The 23,399-nt window shown below is 39.1% G+C and overlaps 1 protein-coding gene across 4 annotated transcripts in view; it reads right to left on the reverse strand.

Moving 5' to 3' along the window:
* The window catches only part of Astn2 (astrotactin 2), a 952,034-nt gene that overhangs the window by 586,065 nt on the left and 342,570 nt on the right, over positions 1–23,399 (reverse strand). For all 4 annotated transcript variants that reach the window (XM_076564364.1, XM_076564363.1, XM_076564362.1 and 1 more), the window contains one exon: positions 533–679. In XM_076564364.1, the coding sequence (XP_076420479.1) occupies positions 533–679 (147 nt within the window). The remainder of the gene's footprint in view (positions 1–532; positions 680–23,399) is intronic.

Raw genomic sequence — 23,399 nt, forward strand, 5'->3', positions numbered from 1 at the left:
TTGGAAACATTTTGCTAATGACCATGGTGACTACAGTGTCTCATTAATTCAATTTAATTGGGTGAAGAATAAATGGTAGAATTTTGCAAGATACTTGTAAAGCACAGTAATAGGGAACAAGATATGAATATTCCCCAGACCATTCAAAAATTGTAGTAAAACTCATACATTTTTTGTCATATGCTTTTAATTACCTAATACCCTTTGGGGGGCATTTTTAATTTGGAACAGGATGGAGAAGCTTGATCAAACTGTTAGAATTTTCTGAAGGAGCCCATTCCTTCTTCACTCATTTTTGAAATATTCATTTAGCTAACAAACCTTATCCTTATACATATAGTAAAGGAACTCTGTAATCTAATTCCTATAATCAGGCATTTAAAGTAAGTACTTCTTCTAGAGCTATGGGATGCCCCTTTGTTCCTGTGCTGTGTATTAAAGTATTCCAAAGTTGTGCCATGCATGGTGATATTAACCACTGGGGTATAAAGTGAAAAGTAGTTATGGGTTATTTTTGATGTGGGGTTCTTACCATCTGCAATGAAGTGCTCTGGCACATGCAAAGTCACCTTCACAGTAAGTGGACAGGACATCTGGTTGCCACACACCATGGCCAAGACGCAAGAACTCACAGCAATCAGTGTCAAGGCTGTCTTGTTCACTGGGCTTTTCAATAAACCTGGAAAACAAATACACAAAGATATAACTCCATTGGGTGAGGATATGGGGATGGTGTGGAGGTAGAGGATCCTATAGTTATCTAGTGTGGATATTAACCAAAAGGAAAAGGGAGGGAAAGGGAGGGAGTGAAGATGTAAAGGAAGGGTGAAGGGAAGGAGGGGATGTGAGAACAAGAAAGAAAAGAGACATGAAATTAGGGTGGGGCTATGTTGTGGAGTATTTGAGAAGATTTGGAGGGAAGAATTGGGGGTGGACATTTGTACAAATGCACTAAACTTGCAAAATCAAAGAGAAATTAATAAATAAAATATAAAATTACATTTATGACAGAGGGCTGTAGACATACCATATTTTCCAGCCTCTCATTGGGTTTTGACTTAAATATTTGAAAATAGGCTTGCTGTTTCTTTTGGTAAAAAATAAAGAAACCAGCTCCTAAAAGGTGGCAATCCTACCATTCCAATTTAGATGGTCATTCTTGATAATATTGGTATAGTATTAAATTCCCTTTAGAAAGTAAATGAAAAGACATTATGTGGTTGCATTTGCTGATAGGTAGCAGAACAAGTGTGTTCTTTGAGGTAAGACTATTCTGGACTCAAAGTCCAGGCTTATTCCTTCTTATGTCTTGGATTTCAAATGTTACCTGAAGATCTATGTACTGGAAGCTTTATTTCACAGTATACCCAGGTTCCAAACTGGGACTTCTAAAGAATGATGGGATTATAAGGAGTCTATTCTCAATTAATAAATGCATTCATTCACGAGTTCATGGTTGGAGGAACTGCCAGGGTGGAGATGAGAACCTAGGTAGAGGAAGTAGATCATGAGTTGGGACATGTCCTGCAAGGGTTTTTCTTGTCTGTGATCCTTTCTTCCCCACTATACTGTTCTCTTTTTGATTCCCAGCCACAGTGAGATCCATAAACAATGGAGCCAGAGAAATATCAACCAAACATCCATTCTTTAAGTATATTGTCTTGTGTATTTTTCCAGACTGATGTAAAGTTGATTATTATATCTCCCACTGGCTGTGTGAATTGATTCATTCTCTAAACCTCTATTCACTGGGGTCCTGGATAGTTTTTGTCAATTTACCACAGTCTAGACTCACTTGAGAAGAGGGACTCTCAATTGAAAAATTTCCTCCATCTGATCATCGCTTAGGCATTTTATAGTGACATTTTCTTGGTTGTTTATTAATAGAGAAAGGTCTAGCTCACTGTGAGCAGTACCACACATGGGCGTAGTCGTAGTCTGAGACTGTATGAAGAAGACAGCTGAACAAGCCGGAGGAAGCAAGTCAGTAAACAGTATCCCTCTGTGTTCTTGGTTTCAGTTCCAGCCTCCAGATTCACGCCTTGAGTTCGTCTTCCCCTGACTTCCCTTCATGATGGACTATAGCTTATAAACTGAAATAAACTGTTTCCTCCCCAAGTTGTTTTGGCCATGGTTTTATCACACCAACAGAAAGTAACTAGAATAATGGTCATACATGCTGAGGCTAATATTAAATATATCACAGGATTGCCATGATGATTACATGATGATGCATATATAATACCTGCCAAATAGAAATATTTAATCACCAGAAACTGTTTATCATAAGTCAATTTCACTGGCCTGGATTGAACACTTAATTTGTGAAACTCGAATGTCACAGAATAAGAATAGCTCCTGCCTATGATTTTGGATATGGCCCAGACAGAAAATTGCCTGGTTTGAGCACAAAGACCTGAGTTTAATCTCCAGAACAGTTTTTAAAAGACAGCATGGTGGTTTACAATTATGATCTCAGGACTGGGAAGAAGAAGAGAAGCAGATTCCTGGGGCTCACTGGTCAGCAAGCTTAGCTTACAAGGCAAGTTCTAGATTCTAGAATGAGAGACCGTATCTCCAAAATCAAGGTTGACAGTCCCTGAGAAACAACTGTGGCTGACTTCTGGCCTTCATAGGTATGAATATACGAGTTATGTATGTGTATCCAGAGACAAGTCACCTGCACACATAGGAACATGTACTTATAATCCTCATCCTAGATTATTCACTACCTCTCAGGAGTTTGCTTACAGGTTAGAAGAAAAACTCAAGACTAATCCTCCCCTCATTATATTCCTAGGAAAACTGTGTTAGACCCTAGACAGGAGGGCAGAGCATGTGAAGGAGAAGTCTGCATGGCTAAATTAGAGTAATTTTGTGGAAACTGTAGAGTATGTAGATTATATCTGCATGACCAGAAGTGCTCTGAGGCAAGTAAGAAGAGACTCAAGACCCCTCTGATCCCTGTTCTTTGAGCTTTTTTCTTTGTATCTACTTTCAAGGTTTAGCTCATTGACTTTAAAACACTATATTTTTCTTTCTTTTTTATGTTATATTTTATTTATTTATTTTCTCCTTTTCTATTTTAATAAAAAGAAAAAAAGCAAAAGGTTATAATTAACATGAGAAAAACTATATACAAAAGTACAATAACTATATACAATATATACAAGTAACAAATACCTAAACAATGTCTAGTCCATTTGTATTTGACAAATCAGAAAAAAATAATTCCATTATCTATGCTATTTTGGTAAGTCCAAAATGAATCTAATTCACTTTCTATCCTAATTAATCTTCAACTATAACTAACTAACTTTCAACTATAACTAACTAATCTTCAACTATAATTAACTAATCTTCAACTATAACTAACTAATCTTCAACTCCTTCAGAGACCCAAGAAGGAAATAATATTAGCTAACAAAAATAAAAACAGGAAGTGCATGCAAGCAATTTCCAAAAAATTTCTGAGTAGACAGAAACAGCTAGCTGACTGGACAGTCACCTGAGATTTCTCCGCAGTGTTGGGGCATCATCTTCAGCCTATAGGCTTAGCGTATCTGACAGACTCATTTGTGAAGTAGGATGTACACAAGGTCAACAGTTCAACCTCACACTGGGTGAGAGCAGTCCATGTACCAGAAACACCTGAATTCCACTAGTAACACACTATATTTTTCAAATTTTCTTTACCTTTTCATTTGGGAGATTGAACAGATGCCTGAGACCATCCACAAGAATGCCAAATACAACCCATTAAAATCAATGTGTTTTCCCAAAATCCCCTCCTGTTCTAGACTGTTTAAATATTGAAAGTATTACCATTTAAATGATTAGATGCTTAAATGTCATCTTTTGGGCTTTATCTTCTCTCTTTACAGAAACAAAACAGTCATGTAGCCTTCACTGATTTTAAAGTTGGGAAATATTTCAATAAGTTATTTACAACTGTATAATGACACAGATTTTAATACAGTTTCACATATTAGTCTTATTGATCAGAGAAATACATTGGGGAAAGATCCAAAGTCCTATTAGACTAAATTTGTTTCAAGGGAATGCTTTAATGGATTGGACAAGGATAACACTATAGACTGGACATTGTCCTGAAAATTCATATATGGAAAAATAATCTCAAATGTGACTTTCCCTGGAATGAATGTTTTAAATTTAGATGTAGGAAACTAGTTTAAATGAATTCATAGTGAGGGGCAATTCTTATAGTCTGGTTTTCTGTTGCTGAGACAAAACATTAAACAAAGCCAATTTTTGATACGCAAGGGTTTAATCTAGCTTATGATTCCTGATCATAGTCCATAACTGAGGAAAGTGAGCAGCCCATTTTTTTCTATGAAGTTGGTATTTTCAGCCACCCTCCCTCCTCATTCCTTCTGCTGCCTGCTTGTAGTATGAGAAAGGTGTTGGCATATATGCCAGCTCATTCCTTGCTGAAACCCCTGGAGCTATTTTATAGCATCTGCTCACCATATGTGGTCTACATTCATCAACATGGCATCCACAGCATTTCAAAGACCCCCACATTCAGATCTCATGTGCTTTGTGCTACCTGGCCCAGGAGCTAATGGGGCTGAATTGCTGAAAAACTCTCACCGTAAGCAACATCATCATGGTTTCTATGTTGTGTGCTGTTTTCTTCAGACATTATTCCATTTGTTCCCTTATCCTTATCCCGTCTCATCCTTGTTTTCAGATTCACAGTAAATGGGATTTTCTCATATTCTCCTCAGATAAGCACACTCAATGCTTCCCCCAATAACTTGTTAAAAGGCTCATATTTTTGAATACTTGGTCCTCAGTTGGTAAACTGTTTGGAAAAGATTAGGATGTTTGGCCTTGTTGGGGAAGGTGTGTCATTGGGGTAGGCGTTAAGGGTTCAATAATAAGTGTACACTGGACCAGAGTCTAGTATACTCACAACAAACTCCTTCAATATCATCCAAGTGCCTGACACAATGTCTGAAACATGGTAGCATTTCAGTACATACATAATCACTTCCAAAAGCAAAGTAATATTGTCAACCAGCATAATATGGGCACTGATCATTCGAAGAGAATGCCAACTAGCATAGCCATCCCAGTGGGGTTCAGCATAACAAGGGCCCTCATGACATCCCACTTTGGGATTTTATGGATATCTATTTTCTGTTAATATACAGTGAGTTTCTTAAGGGAATAATCACATATCCCACATCTGTGTGTCTTTCATTCACAGCTCATGCCTGGGATTTAGAAGTTGCTTAGGTTAAGAAAAGGATCCTTGTCTTTCTTCCAACTCCTACGACAATGTGTCGCACAGAAGGAGGTATTCACAAATTTTTAGTTGTTACAATTGTAGGACAAAAGGTAAGTGAAAGAATAAGTTAAATTATAGTTGGTTCTGGTGTCAAGAGATGGGATATTCCTAAAACTTGAAATTACCACAGGGTAAAAAGAAAGAACAAATTTTATTTCTTATCTGAATGTTCCAAATGTTTAAAGTACTTATTTTAGTAACTGTACAGCATGTATAAGCTAACACCAATGTTCTCTAAGAGAGACAAGGTACATGAAGGGCTAGAGTTGTGGATGGAGCTCACCTTAAATAGCTACCATAACATCTATCTTTCAGTATTTCACACATAACAGTGGTGACAGTTTCTATTCCAGAGTCTATGGAATCTATTGTTGGATGAGAGGCATGGAAGGAAAAGTCTAGTATGAAAAAGTTCATAGATGAATAGAGTCTGATGATGGGATGCAAGCAGTGTTTGGAGCTGATGTCTTGGGAGAGAATGTCAGTGGGGGTCTGAATGCAAATGGCCCCCATAGGCTCATATGTTTGTATACTTGGTCTTGGTTTGAACTGTTTGGGAAGGATTAGGAGATGTTTTCTTGTCAGTGGAGGTGTGGCCTGAGGGATGGGGTTTCAAAAGACTTGTGCCATTCCCAGTTAGCTCACTTTCCCTTATGTTTGTTCCTTAAGATGTGAGCTACTATTCCAGTATCATCTTTGCCTGCCTGCTTACAGCCATGATGGCCATGGATTCTAATCTTCTGAAAATGTAAACCTCCAATTTAAGTGCTTTTGAAAGATAAGTTGCTTTGGTCACAATATTTTATAACAGCAATAGAAAAGAAACTAAGATGACATCCCATCCTGTGAGTCATGTAAACAAAACCTTGACCTCTGAGAAAGCATTCTGTTATACTAGTTCATGCAGCAGTAGATATGGATGGGACAAAGGATTTGTTTTTCACTATCAGGAATTCTACCTGGGCACACAAAGCTGACTCCAAGGTGAGGAAAATGCCCAAGGTCCAGGACAGAGATTGCTCACACTCTTTCAATGAGCCATCATTGAACTAATCTTATCTCCCAGGTCATGGAATCCTTCACTATAGGTCTTTAGGGCTCATCATGGAAAGAGAAGTTGCATTAGTTTATTGGCTGGCTTTTTCTAAGAAACAGTAATAAAATGGCCTATACATTAAGAGTGTTAATAGAACTAATGCAGCAGCTATAATAAAATGCTTTACACTTACTGTGATGCACAGTAGTCACTTAACCAAACAACAGTTTCTGACTCAGATGAATACATTTGTCTGCCATGGTTTCTATACTTATTTACCTCTGTGTCCAACGCAATCTCAGAATATATTAAGAATTGGTTGGTTCTTTGCAGAAACAGAAGACAAGGAATAGACATTGAAGGGAGATTTATACAATGGAGGACAAAGTAGTAGAAAGAATGTGATTGAACAGTATCCTTGGGCAACCATTTACTAAGAAAAATGTGTGAATCACCATAGTTGTCCCTAAAGATCAAGAGGAAGGAAGGACATAGATAGGTCAAGTTGCACTATGGTCAGATGACGATGAAGCAGCCTCTAGGGCTTGGGGAGTTGCCATGGAAACAGAAAACTTCACAGTAGAACAGAAGTAAAGGTGACTTCTTAAGATTTTTTTGGCCAAAGGAATTGATAATAAACACATTAGGATAAGTTGTTTAGAAAGAAGCAAGCTAAAAAATATCTATCTCATAGTAGTCCCCAGGCAAGCTATTACATTGCTCCAGCAAGAAACAGAGGTAGGATCTAAAACTCTACAGTTCTTGAGTGATTACTATGACCTGTAACAACTTTTTTTATTCATGTACATTCCATCAGTCCTTCCATTTATTCATCCATCCATCCATCCATTTGTTTATCCATCCATCTATCCATTTGCTCACCCAACCATCTATCTAATGTAGTTATATTGAACCTCAAGTACTATTCAAGGCATGAAGTAGCTGACAGTGAACAAAACAACCAATGTTGTTGAAGTTTACATGTAAGAGGAAGAATTATCTCATTTAATTCTCAAAGCAGATTGTTGCTACCATCTCTAATTTCCTGTGAGGTGCACAGAAATATAATTACTTGCCCAAGATCACCCAGTTCCTGGGTTGAAGACTAGACAGAACCACTCCTGTTGGAAAAAAAGGCTCTTATCTCCCACTTCAACATGGCATGAAGCTCATTACCTCATCATGGAATAAAATTGATCAGGAAGTTACTGGAAACATGCATGGCTTTGGGAGATGGACATTTACATGTCTAAGTCTTGTCCTAACCACAAAATTCTCTGTGTGACACTTGTAAATTGATTCAACCACAGAAAGATAAAATAAAATAAAATAAAACAAAACTGTATCTCACAAATGGGGACATGGGGACAGTGATCATCTTTCACAACCATGAGGCCAAAATAACATAAATGTAACTAGAACCAAACTTCAATGAATGATATTTCCAAGCCCTATTATGAGTACCTGCGGATGTCTAATACCATAGTTTTTGGCCCATATCACCATTTGCAGTCACCTTACTGATCACCAGCAGGGAAAGGTGCTAAGTGGCAGGAATGGGATTCCACTGGGCCATATTGACTGTTGCAACAGAAAGCAAGTAATCCAATTTCCCTTTCATTTCTCCTCCCTAGTACCACCAACCCTCTCCCATGGCTGATAAGAGTGGAATAAATGCATTGCTGGAGAAATTCAACCAGAAATACCTTGGCGTTGTTGATTCACACACTGCCTATAATGGGGGCTTTGATTGATTCTTAGTTTGGAAATGCCAAGTTGAAAGAAGAAAATCAAATTTAAGTTAAATTTGGAGTTAAATCAATCACATTTACAATGGAGAAAATAGATGTTACCTTATCAGACCTCTGTGTGTGGAATACTTAAAGTTGCTATATTCCCATTGGTGCCTTCTTCCTCATATCCCTGAAAGATGGATGCTTAGGTCAAATGTAGGGGGCCAATTTATTTAAGTGGTAAATGGCATATTACACTGGGGGGAAGGACAGGAGTATTAAAAATGAAGGACATTAGATGGAGGAGTTTTGGAGTTAGAAATATAAAGATGACAAGAAAGAAACTGGCATTTCATTGTAAACATGAAAGTTTAAATTCAAACTTTCAAATATAATAATTGACTTTTGACAAGGTATATAACTTGTTTTCTTTTTCTTTTTATGCATGTGTTTGTGTCTGTGTCAGTGTAACCATGCAGGTATCCAGAGAGGCCAGGAGAAGGTTCTGGACTCCCCCAATGCTTGAGTCACCTGATATGGATGGTAGGAAGCCAACTTAGGTTCTCCAGAAGCAAAGCACGTGCTCTTAAGCATGTAGCCGTGTCTTCAGCCACACAAAATTCTAAGTTCCTCACTTTTTAAATTTTAATTTAAAATTTGATTTAATTTTACATATCAGCCACGGATTCTCCTGTCCTCCCTCCTCTCACCCCCCACCCTCCCCCTAGCCCACACCCCATTCCCATCTACTCCAGGGCAAGGACTCCCCTGGTGATTCATTCAGCTCAGCCTGGTAGATTCAGTCCAGGCAGGTCCAGTCCCCTCCTCCCAGGCTGAACAAAGTGTCCCTGCATAGGCCCCAGGATCCAAACAGCCAGCTCATGCACTGAGGACAGGACCTGGTCCCACTGCCTGGGGGCCTCCCAAACAGTTCAAGCTAATCAACTGTCTCACTTATCCAGAGGGCCTGGTCCAGTTGGGGGCTCCTCAGCTATTGGTTCATAGTTCATGTGTTTCCACTAGCTTGGCTATTTGTCCCTGTGCTTTTTCCAATCTTGGTCTCAATAATTCTCACTCATACAATCCCTCCTCTTTCTCACTGATTGGACTCCTGGAGCTCCACCTGGGGCCTGGCTGTGGATCTCTGCATCCGTTTCCATCAGTCATTGAATAAGATTTCTAGCACGACAGTTAGGGTGTTTGGCCATCCTATCACCTCAGTAGGTCAGTTCAGACTGTCTCTTGACCATTGCCAGTAGTCGATTGTGGAGGTATCTTTGTAGATTTCTGGAGACCTCTCTAGCACTTTGCCTCTTCCTATTTCCATGGGGTCTTCATTTATCATGGTCTCTTTTTTCTTGTTCTCCCACTCTGTTCTTGATCCAGCTGGGATCTCCCACTCCCATAAACTCTCTTTCCATCAACCCTTGCCCTTCATTACCCCTCCCCCACACACACACATTTAGTTTGCTCATGCAGATCTTATCCATTTCTTTGTCATTGGATGATCCCTGTGTCTTTCTTAGGGTCCTGTTTTCTAGGTAACCTCCTTGGAGTTGTGAGTAACAGTCTAGTCATCCTTTGTTTTCCATCTAGTATCCTCCTATGAGTGAGTACATACCATGTTTGTCTTTCTGAGTCTGGGTTACCTCACTCAGGATGATTTTTTATAGATCTATCCATTTGCCTGCAAACCTAATGATGTCATTGTTTTTCTCTGCTGAGTAGTACTCCATTGCGTATATGTACCAATTTTTTTTCATCCATTCTTCAGTTGAAGAGCATCTAGGTTGTTTCCAGGTTCTGGTTATTACAAACAATGCTGCTATGAACATAGATGAGCATGTGCCCTTGTGGTATGATTGAGCATTCCTTGGGTATATGCCCAAGAGTGGTATACCTGGGTCTTGGGGGAGATTGATTCCCAATTTTCTAAGAAAGCGCCATATTGATTTCCAAAGTGGTTGTACAAGCTTGCATTCCCACCAGCAGTGGAGGAGAGTTCCCCTTGCTCCACATCCTCTCTAGCATAAGCTGTCTTCAGTGTTTTAGATCTTCGCCATTCTGATGGGTGTAAGGTGGTATCTCAGAGTCATTTTGATTTGCATTTCCCTGATGATTAGGGATGTTGAGCAATTCCTTAAATGTCTTTCAGCCATTTGAGCTTCCTCTGTTGAGAATTCTCTGTTTAGCTCTATAGACCATTTCTTAATTGGACTGTTGGGCATTTTGATGTCTAATTTCTTGAGTTCTTCATATATTCTGGATATCAGCCCTCTGTCAGATGTGGGGTTGGTGAAGATCTTTTCCCATTCTGTGTGGAAAATGTTAGTAAAATCTCTAACTGGGAGAGAAGCTATGGGAATTAAATGGGATAGCAGACTGACAATACCAAGTACAATGCCTGACAAACACCTTGGGCTCTGTAAGCTCTCATTGGCTTTCCCTTTATCTCAGGGGCAAAAACAGGATAAGTGGTTCTTTGGCCTATGTTGCAATTCTTGGTTTTGTGCTTGGCTTCTGATCTCTGTGAACAAATCTTATCATATGAGATGTGATGTCTTTACTTGAAAATTCATTAATTTAGTAAGCAGTTATTATTATTGTGTATGAGTACATACATGTGCATGTACATATATATGGTAGTAACAAACTTAGGGTGGAACTTCAGTGTGGTGATACTTTATTTATGCTGAAATGTGATATTTTACTTGTATGTTAATAAATAAAGTTTGCCTGTAGATCAGAGGTCAGCAAGCCATAAATAGAAGTCAGGCAGTAGTAGCCCACACCCTTAATCCCAATCACATGGCAGACAGAGTCTCTGGGGGGTCAAGGACACAACCAAGCATGGTGACATGAGCCTTTAATCCCTGTATCAACCATAGAGACCTGGAGGTCTGTATAAACAGGCGGTGATGAGGAAGTCATGTGGCTGGGCTTAGAGCCAATGAGAAGGCAGAACAAGACAAGGCAGTTGAGACAGGAAGAAACTCTCTCTCTGTGGAAACTACTGCTGGTGGTAAGCTAAGGTTCTGATCTCTTCGGCTATTACCTCTATATTTGGCTCTGTGTTTCTTATTTAATAAGACTGTTTAGGAATTCATCTATACTTCAGGATGTGTCTATTATTATTATTATTATTATTATTATTATTATTATTATTATTATTGGTTTGGTTTCACTGTGTAGCCCTGGCTGTCCTGGAACATTCTCTGTAGATCAGACTGGCCTCAAACTCAGATCCTCTTGTCCCTGCCTCCCAACTGTTGAGATTAAAGGCATGTGCCACCACCATCCAGCTCCACCCTCTTGTTAAAGACAGGGTCTCTTACCATCCTGGGATTGCTAATTCAGCTATGTTGGCTTGACAACCAGTCCCTTTGATCTAACTGTCTTCTCCCCAGCTTTTTAACATGTACTGTAGGGAATGAACTAAGGTCCTCAGGCTAGCAAGGCAAGCAATTTACCCATATAGCTAGCCCCATTAAATAGTTATTTAATGTGCATCTAGTTTGTGCTATGCCTCAAACTGGATACCCTTTTAAGTTTCCCTGTGCCTATAACAAGCTTGAACATAGTAGGTGCTCGATAAATGTCTACTAAATAGGACATTTGAGCACAAACGAATGTTTAAATGCTGTTTCCTCTACCACCAAGAGATGTCAGCATCAGAGTATTGTTGCATTTATTCTAGCCAAATGTAATCACTTAGTATCTCCGGTAAGTGATGGATTCTATCTGGTCAGAAATCATTCCACAAGGCTGTGTTGAGGCTCCAATCTACTTGCAGCTCAGGGGTGATGAGTGTAGATCATGGGAGGACCTCATTAACCTCATAGAGTTCCCCACGGGATTCCTGTAGCACCTGAGCTCCTGAGATTCTGTGTCAATCTGCTGTATTTCTGGAAACTGAAATTGGGACACACTGTCTGACAATTCCAAGTGTCAGGCCAGAGGCAGGAAGAAAAACATGAAATTAGAGCTTTCTTGGAAACTCTGGAGTGAGTGGCAATATTCTTCATTTCTTTTTCATAACTGGATTCTTGGTGAATTACAGTGTCATTCCTCAATATGGGCATCTCTTCCTTAATCTCATCCATTTCAATCTATATACCCTTCACTGTTCCCTCTGTTCTAATCCTGATCTAATTCTCTGTGCTCTCTTACCTTCATCCTCCCAAATCTATGATCTCTTTTGGGTTACACGTGATTTCCAAAATCTCTCCTCTTCCATAGGTTTGTCTTCATAAGGTCTGCATGAACATTTATCTGGTCTTTTCTGAGACAGCAAACTCAACACTTATCAAGCAGCAAGTATACTTTCAAGAAGTTTAACATCTGAAGGGTCCTAGGATCTTATTCTATGAAGCAACTTCTGCTGTCCAAGCTAACTAAGATGCATCTACTAACACCTTTTTGGAGCAGTTCATTAAAGAGTTGATTACACTACCTTGAGTGTTCTTTTCTTCAAACTAAATATTGTTAGTTTTATTTTATTTCACTAAAGTCATATTTTGATTCCCTTTATAATACTTTGTAAAGATTGGCTTTTCCTATGAAGCATTTCTTAGTAAAGAATGTTACCACTGTTATGATCACCTCATGACTATTACCATCACCAACATTTAAATGCTTACATATCAGACATTATGACTAAATGCTTCTATGCAGTGTCTCATTTAATCATCATAGAAACTTCCTAAGATGACCCCTCTCATCACTCACATGTTGCACACGAGGAGAGTACCAATTTGGCTACAATTGCTAAAGGCTGTGCTGTTCAAAAGCAATGAAACTAAATCAGAAAATTATTTGATTTCCAAGGTCAGGCTCATAGCAAATATCCTGTCTTCCTATTAGATAGTAACTGTAATGATTAGTTGCAGCAGTGTCCTTATGGTTCTACCTTGTTCTAATGACAGGTCTTCCAAGCACCTTTTCATATTACCAGAAGGGAACATCCAAAGGATGAGAGAGTGAGAGAAAGGCAAGCTAGAAGGCTGTTTCCATATTCATCTACAGCGCTAAAATCTATTACAGCATCAGAGATATAATCACACAGAAAACTTGTCATTCTTCTAGCTCTTACAATCTTTCTACCCATTCTTCTCCAATGATCTTAGAACCTTAAATGCAGGAATTACAGCCATGAAGTCTCACTAATAAGACGAACCAAGATGCACCAACTGGCATGGAAAGGGAGAATTCATGAGCTGCAATGATAGACAAAGAGCTACAGGCAACTAAAGAATACTGAGAGCAGGAGAAATAGTCCTTCCCAGGTAAGAGCAAACTAATTGATTATCAAGTACAAGATGGTCAGCCCTGAAAACACACACACACACACACACACACACACACACACACACACACACACACACACACACACACCATTCACACACCATTCTATGGATTGAGCAGCTTCTATTTACATATTTAATAATACATATACTGGCAATTTAAAAAAAGAGGCTATGAACTTGAAAGAGTGGAGAGGGTACAGGGAAGAGTTACAACAAAAAAAGTTAAGGAGGAAATGATGTAATTTTATTATAATCTCAAAAATTATTATTAAAAATATTACACCCTCACTGTGCTCTTAGGAGCCTAATCATTACCTGTGAGCCACTGTGAGATAGGCACTGGTAGTTTTCCTCTATGCTTGAGAGGATCTATAATTCAGGATTGAGTCATGGTTCCCTCTTGAAGACCGAGCCACCAGCAGGAGATACTGAGATGAACTACAAAATGCTATCTGGCTTTGTCTAGGTCAATCTCAGGCAGCTATGTGTATACTTTAAAGACAATTTAAAAGTGTTGAAAACTGATGTCTTAATGGGGATACTCATGATGAAGACACACATAATGGTACATTATCATTTTACTAATTATTCTCAAAGATTTCATTAACTTGTCACCAAAATGCCATAAAATAAGAACTGTTGCCATCTTTACCATACAAATGAAGAATCAGAGAGTCCATAGTGAACTGATGGTCCATCACCAAGCACAAATTAGGTTTTGAAGCTGTATTTTCTGACTTGTGGCAAGCACTTTTGGTAACACTATGCTGCAAGGGCCTAACTCAGGTGTTGCTGGCTGGATGTGAAGACAGGATTAAAATCTGTGCTCTTTGAACCTCTCTCCACCATTCTCTAATGCATCTAAACTCAGAGTACCCGTGAAATGTTTCTCATGCAAGATGGTGCCTATAGATTCTTTTCTCATGTTCAAATATTCTAGAATATGCTACATTATGTGGTTCTCCCTTAAAGTGCCAAAATGGTGTTTGGTATTAAAATCCCTAGAAAGGACTGAATTAAATTCTATATAATTTAACCTTCTGTTTTCACACATAGCCATCACTCTATGGAACAAAGAAGGGAAACAATGAATTAGTTTAATTACTTATAACAAGGTGGTTATTAGTAATATCCACAGATTCCAATACTGGGTGATTATCCCTAAGCCAGATACTGTCTTAAAGATATATGAACATTTTATTCTGTTTGAAATCTTTACATTTTTTTTCTGGAAAGTTTTAGTCAGTGTATTGCCACATAGCCCAAGATGTCCATGAGCTCACTTCATGATCTTCCTGTCTCAGTTTCTTTCCAAGGATCACTGGTTACAGGTGGGAAGCACTACATCAAGCCTCTAATTGAACTGCTGAATACTCTGACAATGTGTGGGTTGCTATCTCCATTGAAAGTGGGAAAAATAAAGACTTAACAGGTAATAGGGCAATCTTGGGGGATGATCTCCTTATTGCTTTTGTCCAGGCCTAATTTTTACTAATCTGTGTTCCAGGTGTCAAAATAAAATAGTTTAAATTCATTGGAAAAGGTATACAAAGGAGGAAAAGAAACAGGCACAGAAAGGCCAATTTAGGGCAGGTTGGGGATTTAGCTCAGTGGTAGAGCGCTTGCCTAGCAAGCACAAGGCCCTGGGTTTGGTCCTCAGGTCCAGAAAAAAAAAAGGGCAATTTAGGAGGTTCTAAAGAAAGATGCTGCACTCAATAGATGAAATTACTGTGTGCAGATGAGAAATAGCAAAGAATATGGCTTAAAAGGCTGAACACTCTAGAAGGATTCAGATTTAAATGAGAAGTGAGGAAGGAAAAAGAGAAATCAGGTTTCATTTCATAGGTAATCATTAGCTGAAGCTAACAAAAAATATGTTTTAAAATGCTTGTGGTTGTTTTTTAGGTTATTCCTAGAGTATAGGCTGAGTAGATGCATTACCATATTGGACCCACACCAGTGATGGATGGAGAATGACAGAGCTGAGCTAAAGGCCAGTAGTGCTAAAGGACACACCAAAAGAATAGTCACAAAAGTCCTTTGTTACCATAAAAGGTGAGGAATAGTCATCACTCGTTTCTGTTCAAGGCACATTTATTGCTCCATTGTTCACAGAGCATGCTAGAAATGACAGTGTAGAATGCTACTAGATTATATCAACAAACATTGGTTTAAGGTTTATGAAAACAGGAGCAGTGAAATAATATCTGCTATCCATTTAGTACATATGATTTCTGTTATGTGTCCTTTACCTGCAGAATCTATTGTATGTAATATATCCACTGTATGTTTTAAATAATATATCAGAGTAAGTAGAAATCCAAAGGATTTAAATGCCTTGCTCATAGACTAATGACTAGTAAGAGACAGCCAGATCTATTGACCTCGAGACTCAATGTGTAAGCCAAACTTCCTCAACCTGCCTTGATCCTGTGGGTGTGCACAGTGACTGTGGGCAGCCACTCTGCTTTAAAAAATACAGAACTACCCTAAGTTTCTATAATGCTTTTGCATTTCATCTTTATTTTGACACACAATATATAATAATAATGCAAACTTGGTGCTGTCTGATGTTCCACAAACCTTCTATGGGACATTTTTTCCTATTTCAGGCTGTCTGTCCTTTTTCTTGTGACTGGCTGCCTATATCTTCAATGCCCCCCAGATCAATTTTTCTACTTTTTTCGGTATGCCTAAAGTAGAATATTGATTGAAGATCAAAGAGAATTCTTGTCTTCAAGAATTTGCCTTTACCACTGTAGGGACCCACTTTTCCTCCTGTGTGCACTCTCATACATCATTTGTTCTAATTTGACTCAGAGGATCTCACAATGACAGGAAAATCTAAAGGCTCTGGCCTGAACATGTCACACAGTGCTGGTGATTCCTGTCAATGCTTCCCTAGTGCTATTTAGGACATTTGAACACCACCAAAAGTTGGAAATTGTTAACTCACAACACGTTCAACTAACAATGTTAATAGCAAAATTAGTAGAAGTGACATTCTTAAAGGTACTTGATATCTGTGATAAATTATGCTAAGCATTCTTATAGGTTTTACATTATTTGATCATTTATAAGTGTGTCCTAGCTGTTCACACAAAGAAACTAAGTTTAATCTAATTTACATGCATCACCATATTCAGCCCAACCTGGTGTTGGAATGGAGGGTGGCAAAGAAGAGCTGAAGGCCAAGTGATGCCGAGGGGCAGAGTGAAAGAGTAACTACTGAGAGAAAAGCCAGGATTCACGCCAGCTTTAAGAGTGTGATCACGTAATCTCCTTCACTAGCACTTTCCATGCTTAGATTCTTATTGATGATGAGTGAGAATCTAGTCCTACAGAAACAGCCAGCAGAACACACCGATGGCTTCAAAATCCCACAGAATTGTCCCTACTGCCCTCCAAGATTATATTTTTGGATCTAAAATTGGAATATGCAGTCCCCATCCTTATGTTTTAAACACAGATATTGTCAGTTGTTTCTCACATGCAGCCAGGAAAAGCAGATCTGGGATATTCTAACCTACTATTCTACAAGTTTGGAATATGGAGAACATTCCAGAGCCATAGTTAGATCCTATCAATTTAGTTATAACTACAATGTTCTCTGATTCATCATCTCAAGAGTTATCTGTCATATTTTCCTACCTCAACCAACAGTGGCATTAATTAAAAAGTCTATCAATCATCTTTACATTTTTCCTGTGGCTCTGGGTGGCTACAGTATTCAGAAGGTGCCTATGTGTTAGGTGGATTGAATCAGGAAGAGCCACATCTAATATTTCCACAAAATGATCTTAAGAGGTTGGTGTATAGATTATAGTAATGGAAATATGGTGGACTTTAGAGTTAAAAAAAATACTTAGGTGCAAATGTGAGCTCTGTCATTTTCTGGTTTGTTTTAAATAAGCCTCATTTTATTCAATTATAAAACATGAATAACATCTATTCCATAGGGTCATCAGAAAGACTAAATTATGTGATACCCATTAGATAGAAGCTCAATGAATAGTAGTTATCATCAGCATTATCACTACCACCACTATAATCATCATCAAATTTAGAACCAATAAATGTCATCCCTGAGCCCTGTTCCCAAGGGGACACCTACAAAATTTTAGATGGATCAGAAATATAAGAAAGGAGATGTGTTTGGGAGAAGAGTTTCTACTACATGCTCTGAGTTCCACATGGTAGGCCTCTGCAGGGTCCATTGCATCCCCTGTTTAACCTGTTTAATACATTTGTCACACTTATCCTTAAGTTTCTACTCTGTAGTCAGCAAGCCTAAGCACAGGGAACAGAAAAGATCTGTCTATTCAAGATCACACACCTCATCAGCTGCAGAGTTGGTCATGTAGCTCAGATCTGTGTGAAACTCTGATGAGATAGACATGTAGCCCATGTTCCAGGTGACTAAGTTAGGAATGAGCTACAGATCATAGGAGGATCAGACTTTCAATGAAGTTATTTACAATATCTAGCTTTGAAATAAGAAATATCCAGCCAAAAGGTTTCAGAATAGAGACCACAGAAGATAGTCAAACAGAGAAAAGGGAAAGGAAGCAGGTATTTTACACACATACCCATTATGAACCAAACCAGCAGGTCTAAATGCTTGACATGCATTGTTTCACTTGTGCCTTAAAGCAGGTTACAGAGAGGAATACCATTACTCCAATTTCACAAAGCTGGAAAATGAAGCTTGGGGAGATCAGATATTTGTTCTAAGTTTCAAGGCAATTGCAGACACTGAGATTCATATTGTAGAATTAGTTTCCTGCCCATCTTTGATTGAGTCCACACATGGAAGGCAGCAGCAACATTCTTGTTCTACTTGGTTCTCCGCAGGCTTGTTTACTATCACAGCCACTTGCAGGGGCAAAGAACTACGAGGAACAGGGCCTGAGGCAGGAAGAGCTCCTGGGTTTGTTTTAGCACTTGTCCTCTCACTCTCTGGCAAAGGGAAGCATCTAAGCCTCTGCAGGGCATAGATGATGATGTCCTTTCAGGAGGTTAGAGATATTAGCTACAAGTAAATGGAGACGTTATTAAGATGAACATTCTCATCCCTTGCTCTTTTAAGGTAAACAACATATTTTCTGGTTCTCTAACCTATTCCTCGTTCTTTAGACTGCTAATGTTTCCACAAAAGCACATTGGCATTGTGTTTAAACAGCCATCTGGAGGTAAGCAGCTATGCCTTTAGACTTTAGCCAGGGAACTATAAAAGAAATCTGAAAACTTGAAAAGATGGGGAAAAAAAACAATATAGGAAAAATACTCTGTGAACTGTTTCTGCCCAAAGGCACCCTCACATAATGTTTCTACTCATTTTAGGTTGACACTTCAGTCTACCTCTTAAATATACCACCTCCAAAAATTCAATAGCAGTCTTAGTGCAAAGGGTACTCTAGACATTCAGTTTCTACATGGCTTGCTAGTGTCTTGGCAGTGACTAAGGGCTATGGAAAAAAAAAAGAAATACAAAATTGTCTGGTATTCCAGAACCCAAATTGGAAAGCAGATGCTACCATTACTGACAGGACAACCTTGAGGCAAGCACTTTCCTCAGTGGAAATCCTGCCTCCTCATCCTTATCAGGATAAATATGTGTTCATTCAACAAATACTGAGCATATAAACAGCTTTGAACACCGTGGTATGAGGATGGGAATGTGGACAGAAGATTCATCAGGCACCATAATGTCCTGCACGCCTCTGAACAGAGAGTCTAAACTTAGCTCAGAAGAAAAACCCTTTATCCTTATTTGAGGGTCATATGATGATTACCAAGCGCTGAAGATGGTCATGCACACGTAAGTTTATTGAATAGAAAACAGGTGGTTTGTGGTTTAGGAGATGATGAGGCAGAATGTCATTGCCCGTAAAGTGGAATGGTGGGAATAGCGAATATATGTAATGCAGTGTAGGCAGACATGGGAAGACAGAGAGGTAGGGCAGAGATCATGAAGGAAGCTGTGGTCTCTTACCAGGAGATAAGGCTTTATCATAGATGGTATCTGCAGGGCTTTTAGGAGACAGCTTTCTCAGCACTTTACAATCTTGAAATATCCTCACTCAATCACATTGTCAGCAAAAATGTAGTTAAGTATTATGATGAGTGCTGAGGACACAGCAGGGACTTAGTAATCTCAAAGCTGTCAGGACCTGAGGACCTTGTGGAAAAGAGATTGAAATACACCTCTTAAGGGGGCATGAGGCAAAGCACTTGGGAGAGAGGGAGGAGGCATAGTTGTAAGAACAGACTATGAGCATACTGGAGGACATTTACATTGGATGAGTCTAGAGAATGTCCTGGATAGATTTATAGCACACAAGGCTAAACTAAGCCATTGTTCAAGCATATAGACATGGATAAGCATATGTCACTCAAAAGGAAATCAGACTTGATTTGGAGAAAAAAGAAAAAGAGAACAAAATTGAGATAAGTGAGTTATAAAAGGTTCCATCGACTTTGTCATACTGCTTTCCAAGTCTGTCTGTACTCTGAATCTCCAGTGACTTGCTTCTCTTGAATGAAACTCAGCAGGAGTTTCAGGATATTATATTGTGGTGGTATTGTGTTCTCCAAAATATTGTGTACTCTAATAAATTTATCTGGGGTCAGAGAACAGACAGCCACTAGATACAAAGGCTAGAAAATGGTGGCACTCACACCTTTAATCCTAGCATTCCAGAGATAGAAATCCCTCTGGATCTCTGTGAGTTCAAGGCCACATTGGAAACAGCCAAGCATGGTGACACGCCTTTAATCCCAGAAAGCCAGCCTTTAATCCCAGGGAGTGGTGGTAGAAAGTAGAAAGATATATAAGGCGTGAGGACCAGAAACTAGAGGCTTTTGGCTGGTTAAGCATTTGGCCTGGTTAAGCTTTCAGGCTATGGAGCAACACAGTTCAGCTGAGATTCATTCTGGATGAGGACTCAGAGGCTTCCAGTCTCAGGAAACAGGACCAGCTGAGGAACTGGTGAGGTGAGATAGCTGTGGCTTATTCTGTCTCTCTGATCTACCAGCATGGACTCCAATAACTCGTCTCAGGTTTGATTTTATTAATAAGAACGTTGAAGATTCATGCTACATTATATGCTATGTTAGACTACAAAAGACCCATCTCCAATTTGCTCTCATTATTTCTGGATCTTCTCACTTCTTTCCTCTGGTCAAGTCAGACATGATCATGGCACTCTACTATGGAGAGGTCCACATGCCAAGGTGCTGAGTGTGGCCTTTGAATACAACCTCTCAAGAAATGGTATCCTGCTGATAAATTCATGAGTAAGCAGGGAAGCAGATCCTCCCTCAGTTAGCACTGGGATGATGACAGCCTGGCTTCACAACTTCATAGAAATCCAATGAGAAATCTTTAACAAATGGACCAGTGACATTCCCACCCTTGACCAAGGAAGGCTCAGAGAATGCTGCAGAAGAGAAGACAGAATGAATTTAAGAGCCAGAGGATGGAGAGAATTGCTGGGAAATGATGTCTCTGGATAAGACATTAGTATCAGTCATGAACTCATAGCAGCTGTGGTTACTTGCATAAGTTCTGCACAACATCAAAATCTCAGCATGGATGGAGTAGGAAAACTCCAGCTCTGCTCTTCACTGAAGTGCTGTTGGCAATGAGTAGTTTCTTGGCAGAGACTAATTCTCCTTTGATGATGTGACCACTGATAGGATTCCCATACTCCAGTGGATGACTTCACACTCATGCACATACGAGCACCACTAACTGTACTTCTGGAGTTATTGGTTGGGGCATACGATGGGAGGAGACACAGGGAAAGTGGGGGTTGGTGTGGAGGGTATATGGTCAGATTTCATTGACTACATGTATGGAATTCCCAAGAATAAAGAAAAAGAACACTGTGAGGTTTTGGTAAATAGTCATTGTTCTGATAATTTTCCGGATACTTCTTACACAGCAGCAGATAACTAATATCAAGATTTACATAAGTGAAAGAGGCTAAAAAGTTCCTATCTCTAGCTGGAAGCTCACGGGTCTTCACATTTAGAAGAGATACTGAAAAAGACTATTCCCAAGTACATGCTCTATGTCAAATCTTGGGAATGTCACAAGACTGTGAGACTTGGCTAACACTGTTAGGCGATTTTACACTTGTAAGAGTTAAGAGGAAGCAGCCACTAGAATTTGCTTAACAAAACCAAGACCCACTTTGCAGAGGAAAAAATGAGTTAGCTGCTTCCTTTCATCTCTACAAAGACTTTTCCATCTCTCTGTGGAAAGGCCCTCCATTCACACAGTAGTCTCAGAAGTGAAGCTGGTGAAACAGGAGGACTGTACGCTCTGTAATCAAGGAAATTATGTTTGAAATTCAGCTCAATAATTTCTTAACACTGTGAACTTCGGGAGTCAATAAAGAAGAAGAACAGAGAACATGGCCCTGAGAGTCCCGCAGGGCTGGGATCAAGCACGGGCACTGTTCATTACTAGTTGAGGACGCTGGTACAAGTAGTCTTATCTTTTAAAGCTGCGCTGTTCTCATTTGTAAAACAGAAATAATTAAAATATCTACTTTGCAAGATAGCTTGAGTTAAATCAAGAAGTTTTCTAGTACAATGGCTTGTGATAATAAAAGCTTGGTAATGGTCAGCTAATATCCCTCAAACATAACTTCACACCTTTCTGTACAGAAAGCCTTCAGTACATGTTTGGTGTATGCTTATAATGCAGTGACTGATAGGGACTTTATTTATTAGTATTACTTACCATTATATTGTACTTATCATCTACTTATGGTTATTGGCAAATAATATCTATTGCTCTGAGCATAGGCCCTAGACCCTGTGAATTCAGTTTTTTTTCTAAATGAGGGAGTATACAGCAGTGATGCATTCAAGTCACACCTTTATACAGTTATAAAAATATCCTTCACTCACCCCCAGGGGCCCTCAGTTTCTTGTCAGGGGTAAAGGGGCACAGCCGATTGCTCCTGCAGGGAACTGTGCAGGGGCATCATTAAGGTAGATATGCCAGCAACAAGGCAATGGTGGTTCCCTAAGTAACTATAATTCAGGTGCTATACACACCTGGAGCTTCCTGCATGTGCAGTTAAAGTTACGGGAAAGCAATAATAGTAACAGCATTACCACATATTTATTTATAAAATGCCCACACCTGAACAGCCTAAAGAGCTAAAATAGAAGCCTCACTAAATTTTATAGGAATCTATGTATATATGTGAAGATGTGACTATATGTATGGATGTATTAGAATTGAAATCAGGATATAGGTATGCTTACAGTGGAGTAACAATAGCCCAGGGAAACATAACTACATGTTTCTTCTTCCATTTCAATCATCAACCAGCACCAAGGCCAGCATCATTATGAATTCTACTGCCTTCCTGGGTTTTCTGTACTCAGCAGCTCAAAGAATGGAAAATGTGCTTTCAAAAGTCAGAAGGACTTTTATTCCCAGATTCACAACTTTCTGGAGGCATTATCTTGGACTTGTCATTTCTGACTTTGCAGCACCAGTTATCTGAGATGATAAAACAGCATAATCAATCTAACTGTGGAAGATAGACACCCTTTTGTCCCTTGACTGTTTTCTTCCCTGTGTTAAACATAAAGGACATAATATCTCAAAATGCATTGCTTTTTATAGACTATTAGGCGTCTGGAAAATTAATTTAGTGAAATCTTATAAGGATGCCCTCCCACCAGGTGACTCCATGTTATATTTTCTCTGATACTGCACCAAGCATTGAATATTAGCTATTTTAATACTAGTTTAATGAATAAATAGGTGAGTAAAGGAATGAATGAATGGACAGAGCCCCAAACCTGTCATTCCCAAAGAAGACAGACTTCACAGAGGAATGAAGTCCAGTCTTGATGCCTTGTTGCAGAGAGAAAGGTTGACAAGAATCTCTGTAGAGATATCACTTTGTCTCATAATGTTAAAAAGGAGTTATCACACTTAAGTACTTACTCTGCATTAAGGATACTGTAGTTAC

The sequence above is a fragment of the Peromyscus maniculatus genome, chromosome 2, assembly GCF_049852395.1.
Source record: "Peromyscus maniculatus bairdii isolate BWxNUB_F1_BW_parent chromosome 2, HU_Pman_BW_mat_3.1, whole genome shotgun sequence".
Classification (NCBI taxonomy): domain Eukaryota; kingdom Metazoa; phylum Chordata; class Mammalia; order Rodentia; family Cricetidae; genus Peromyscus; species Peromyscus maniculatus.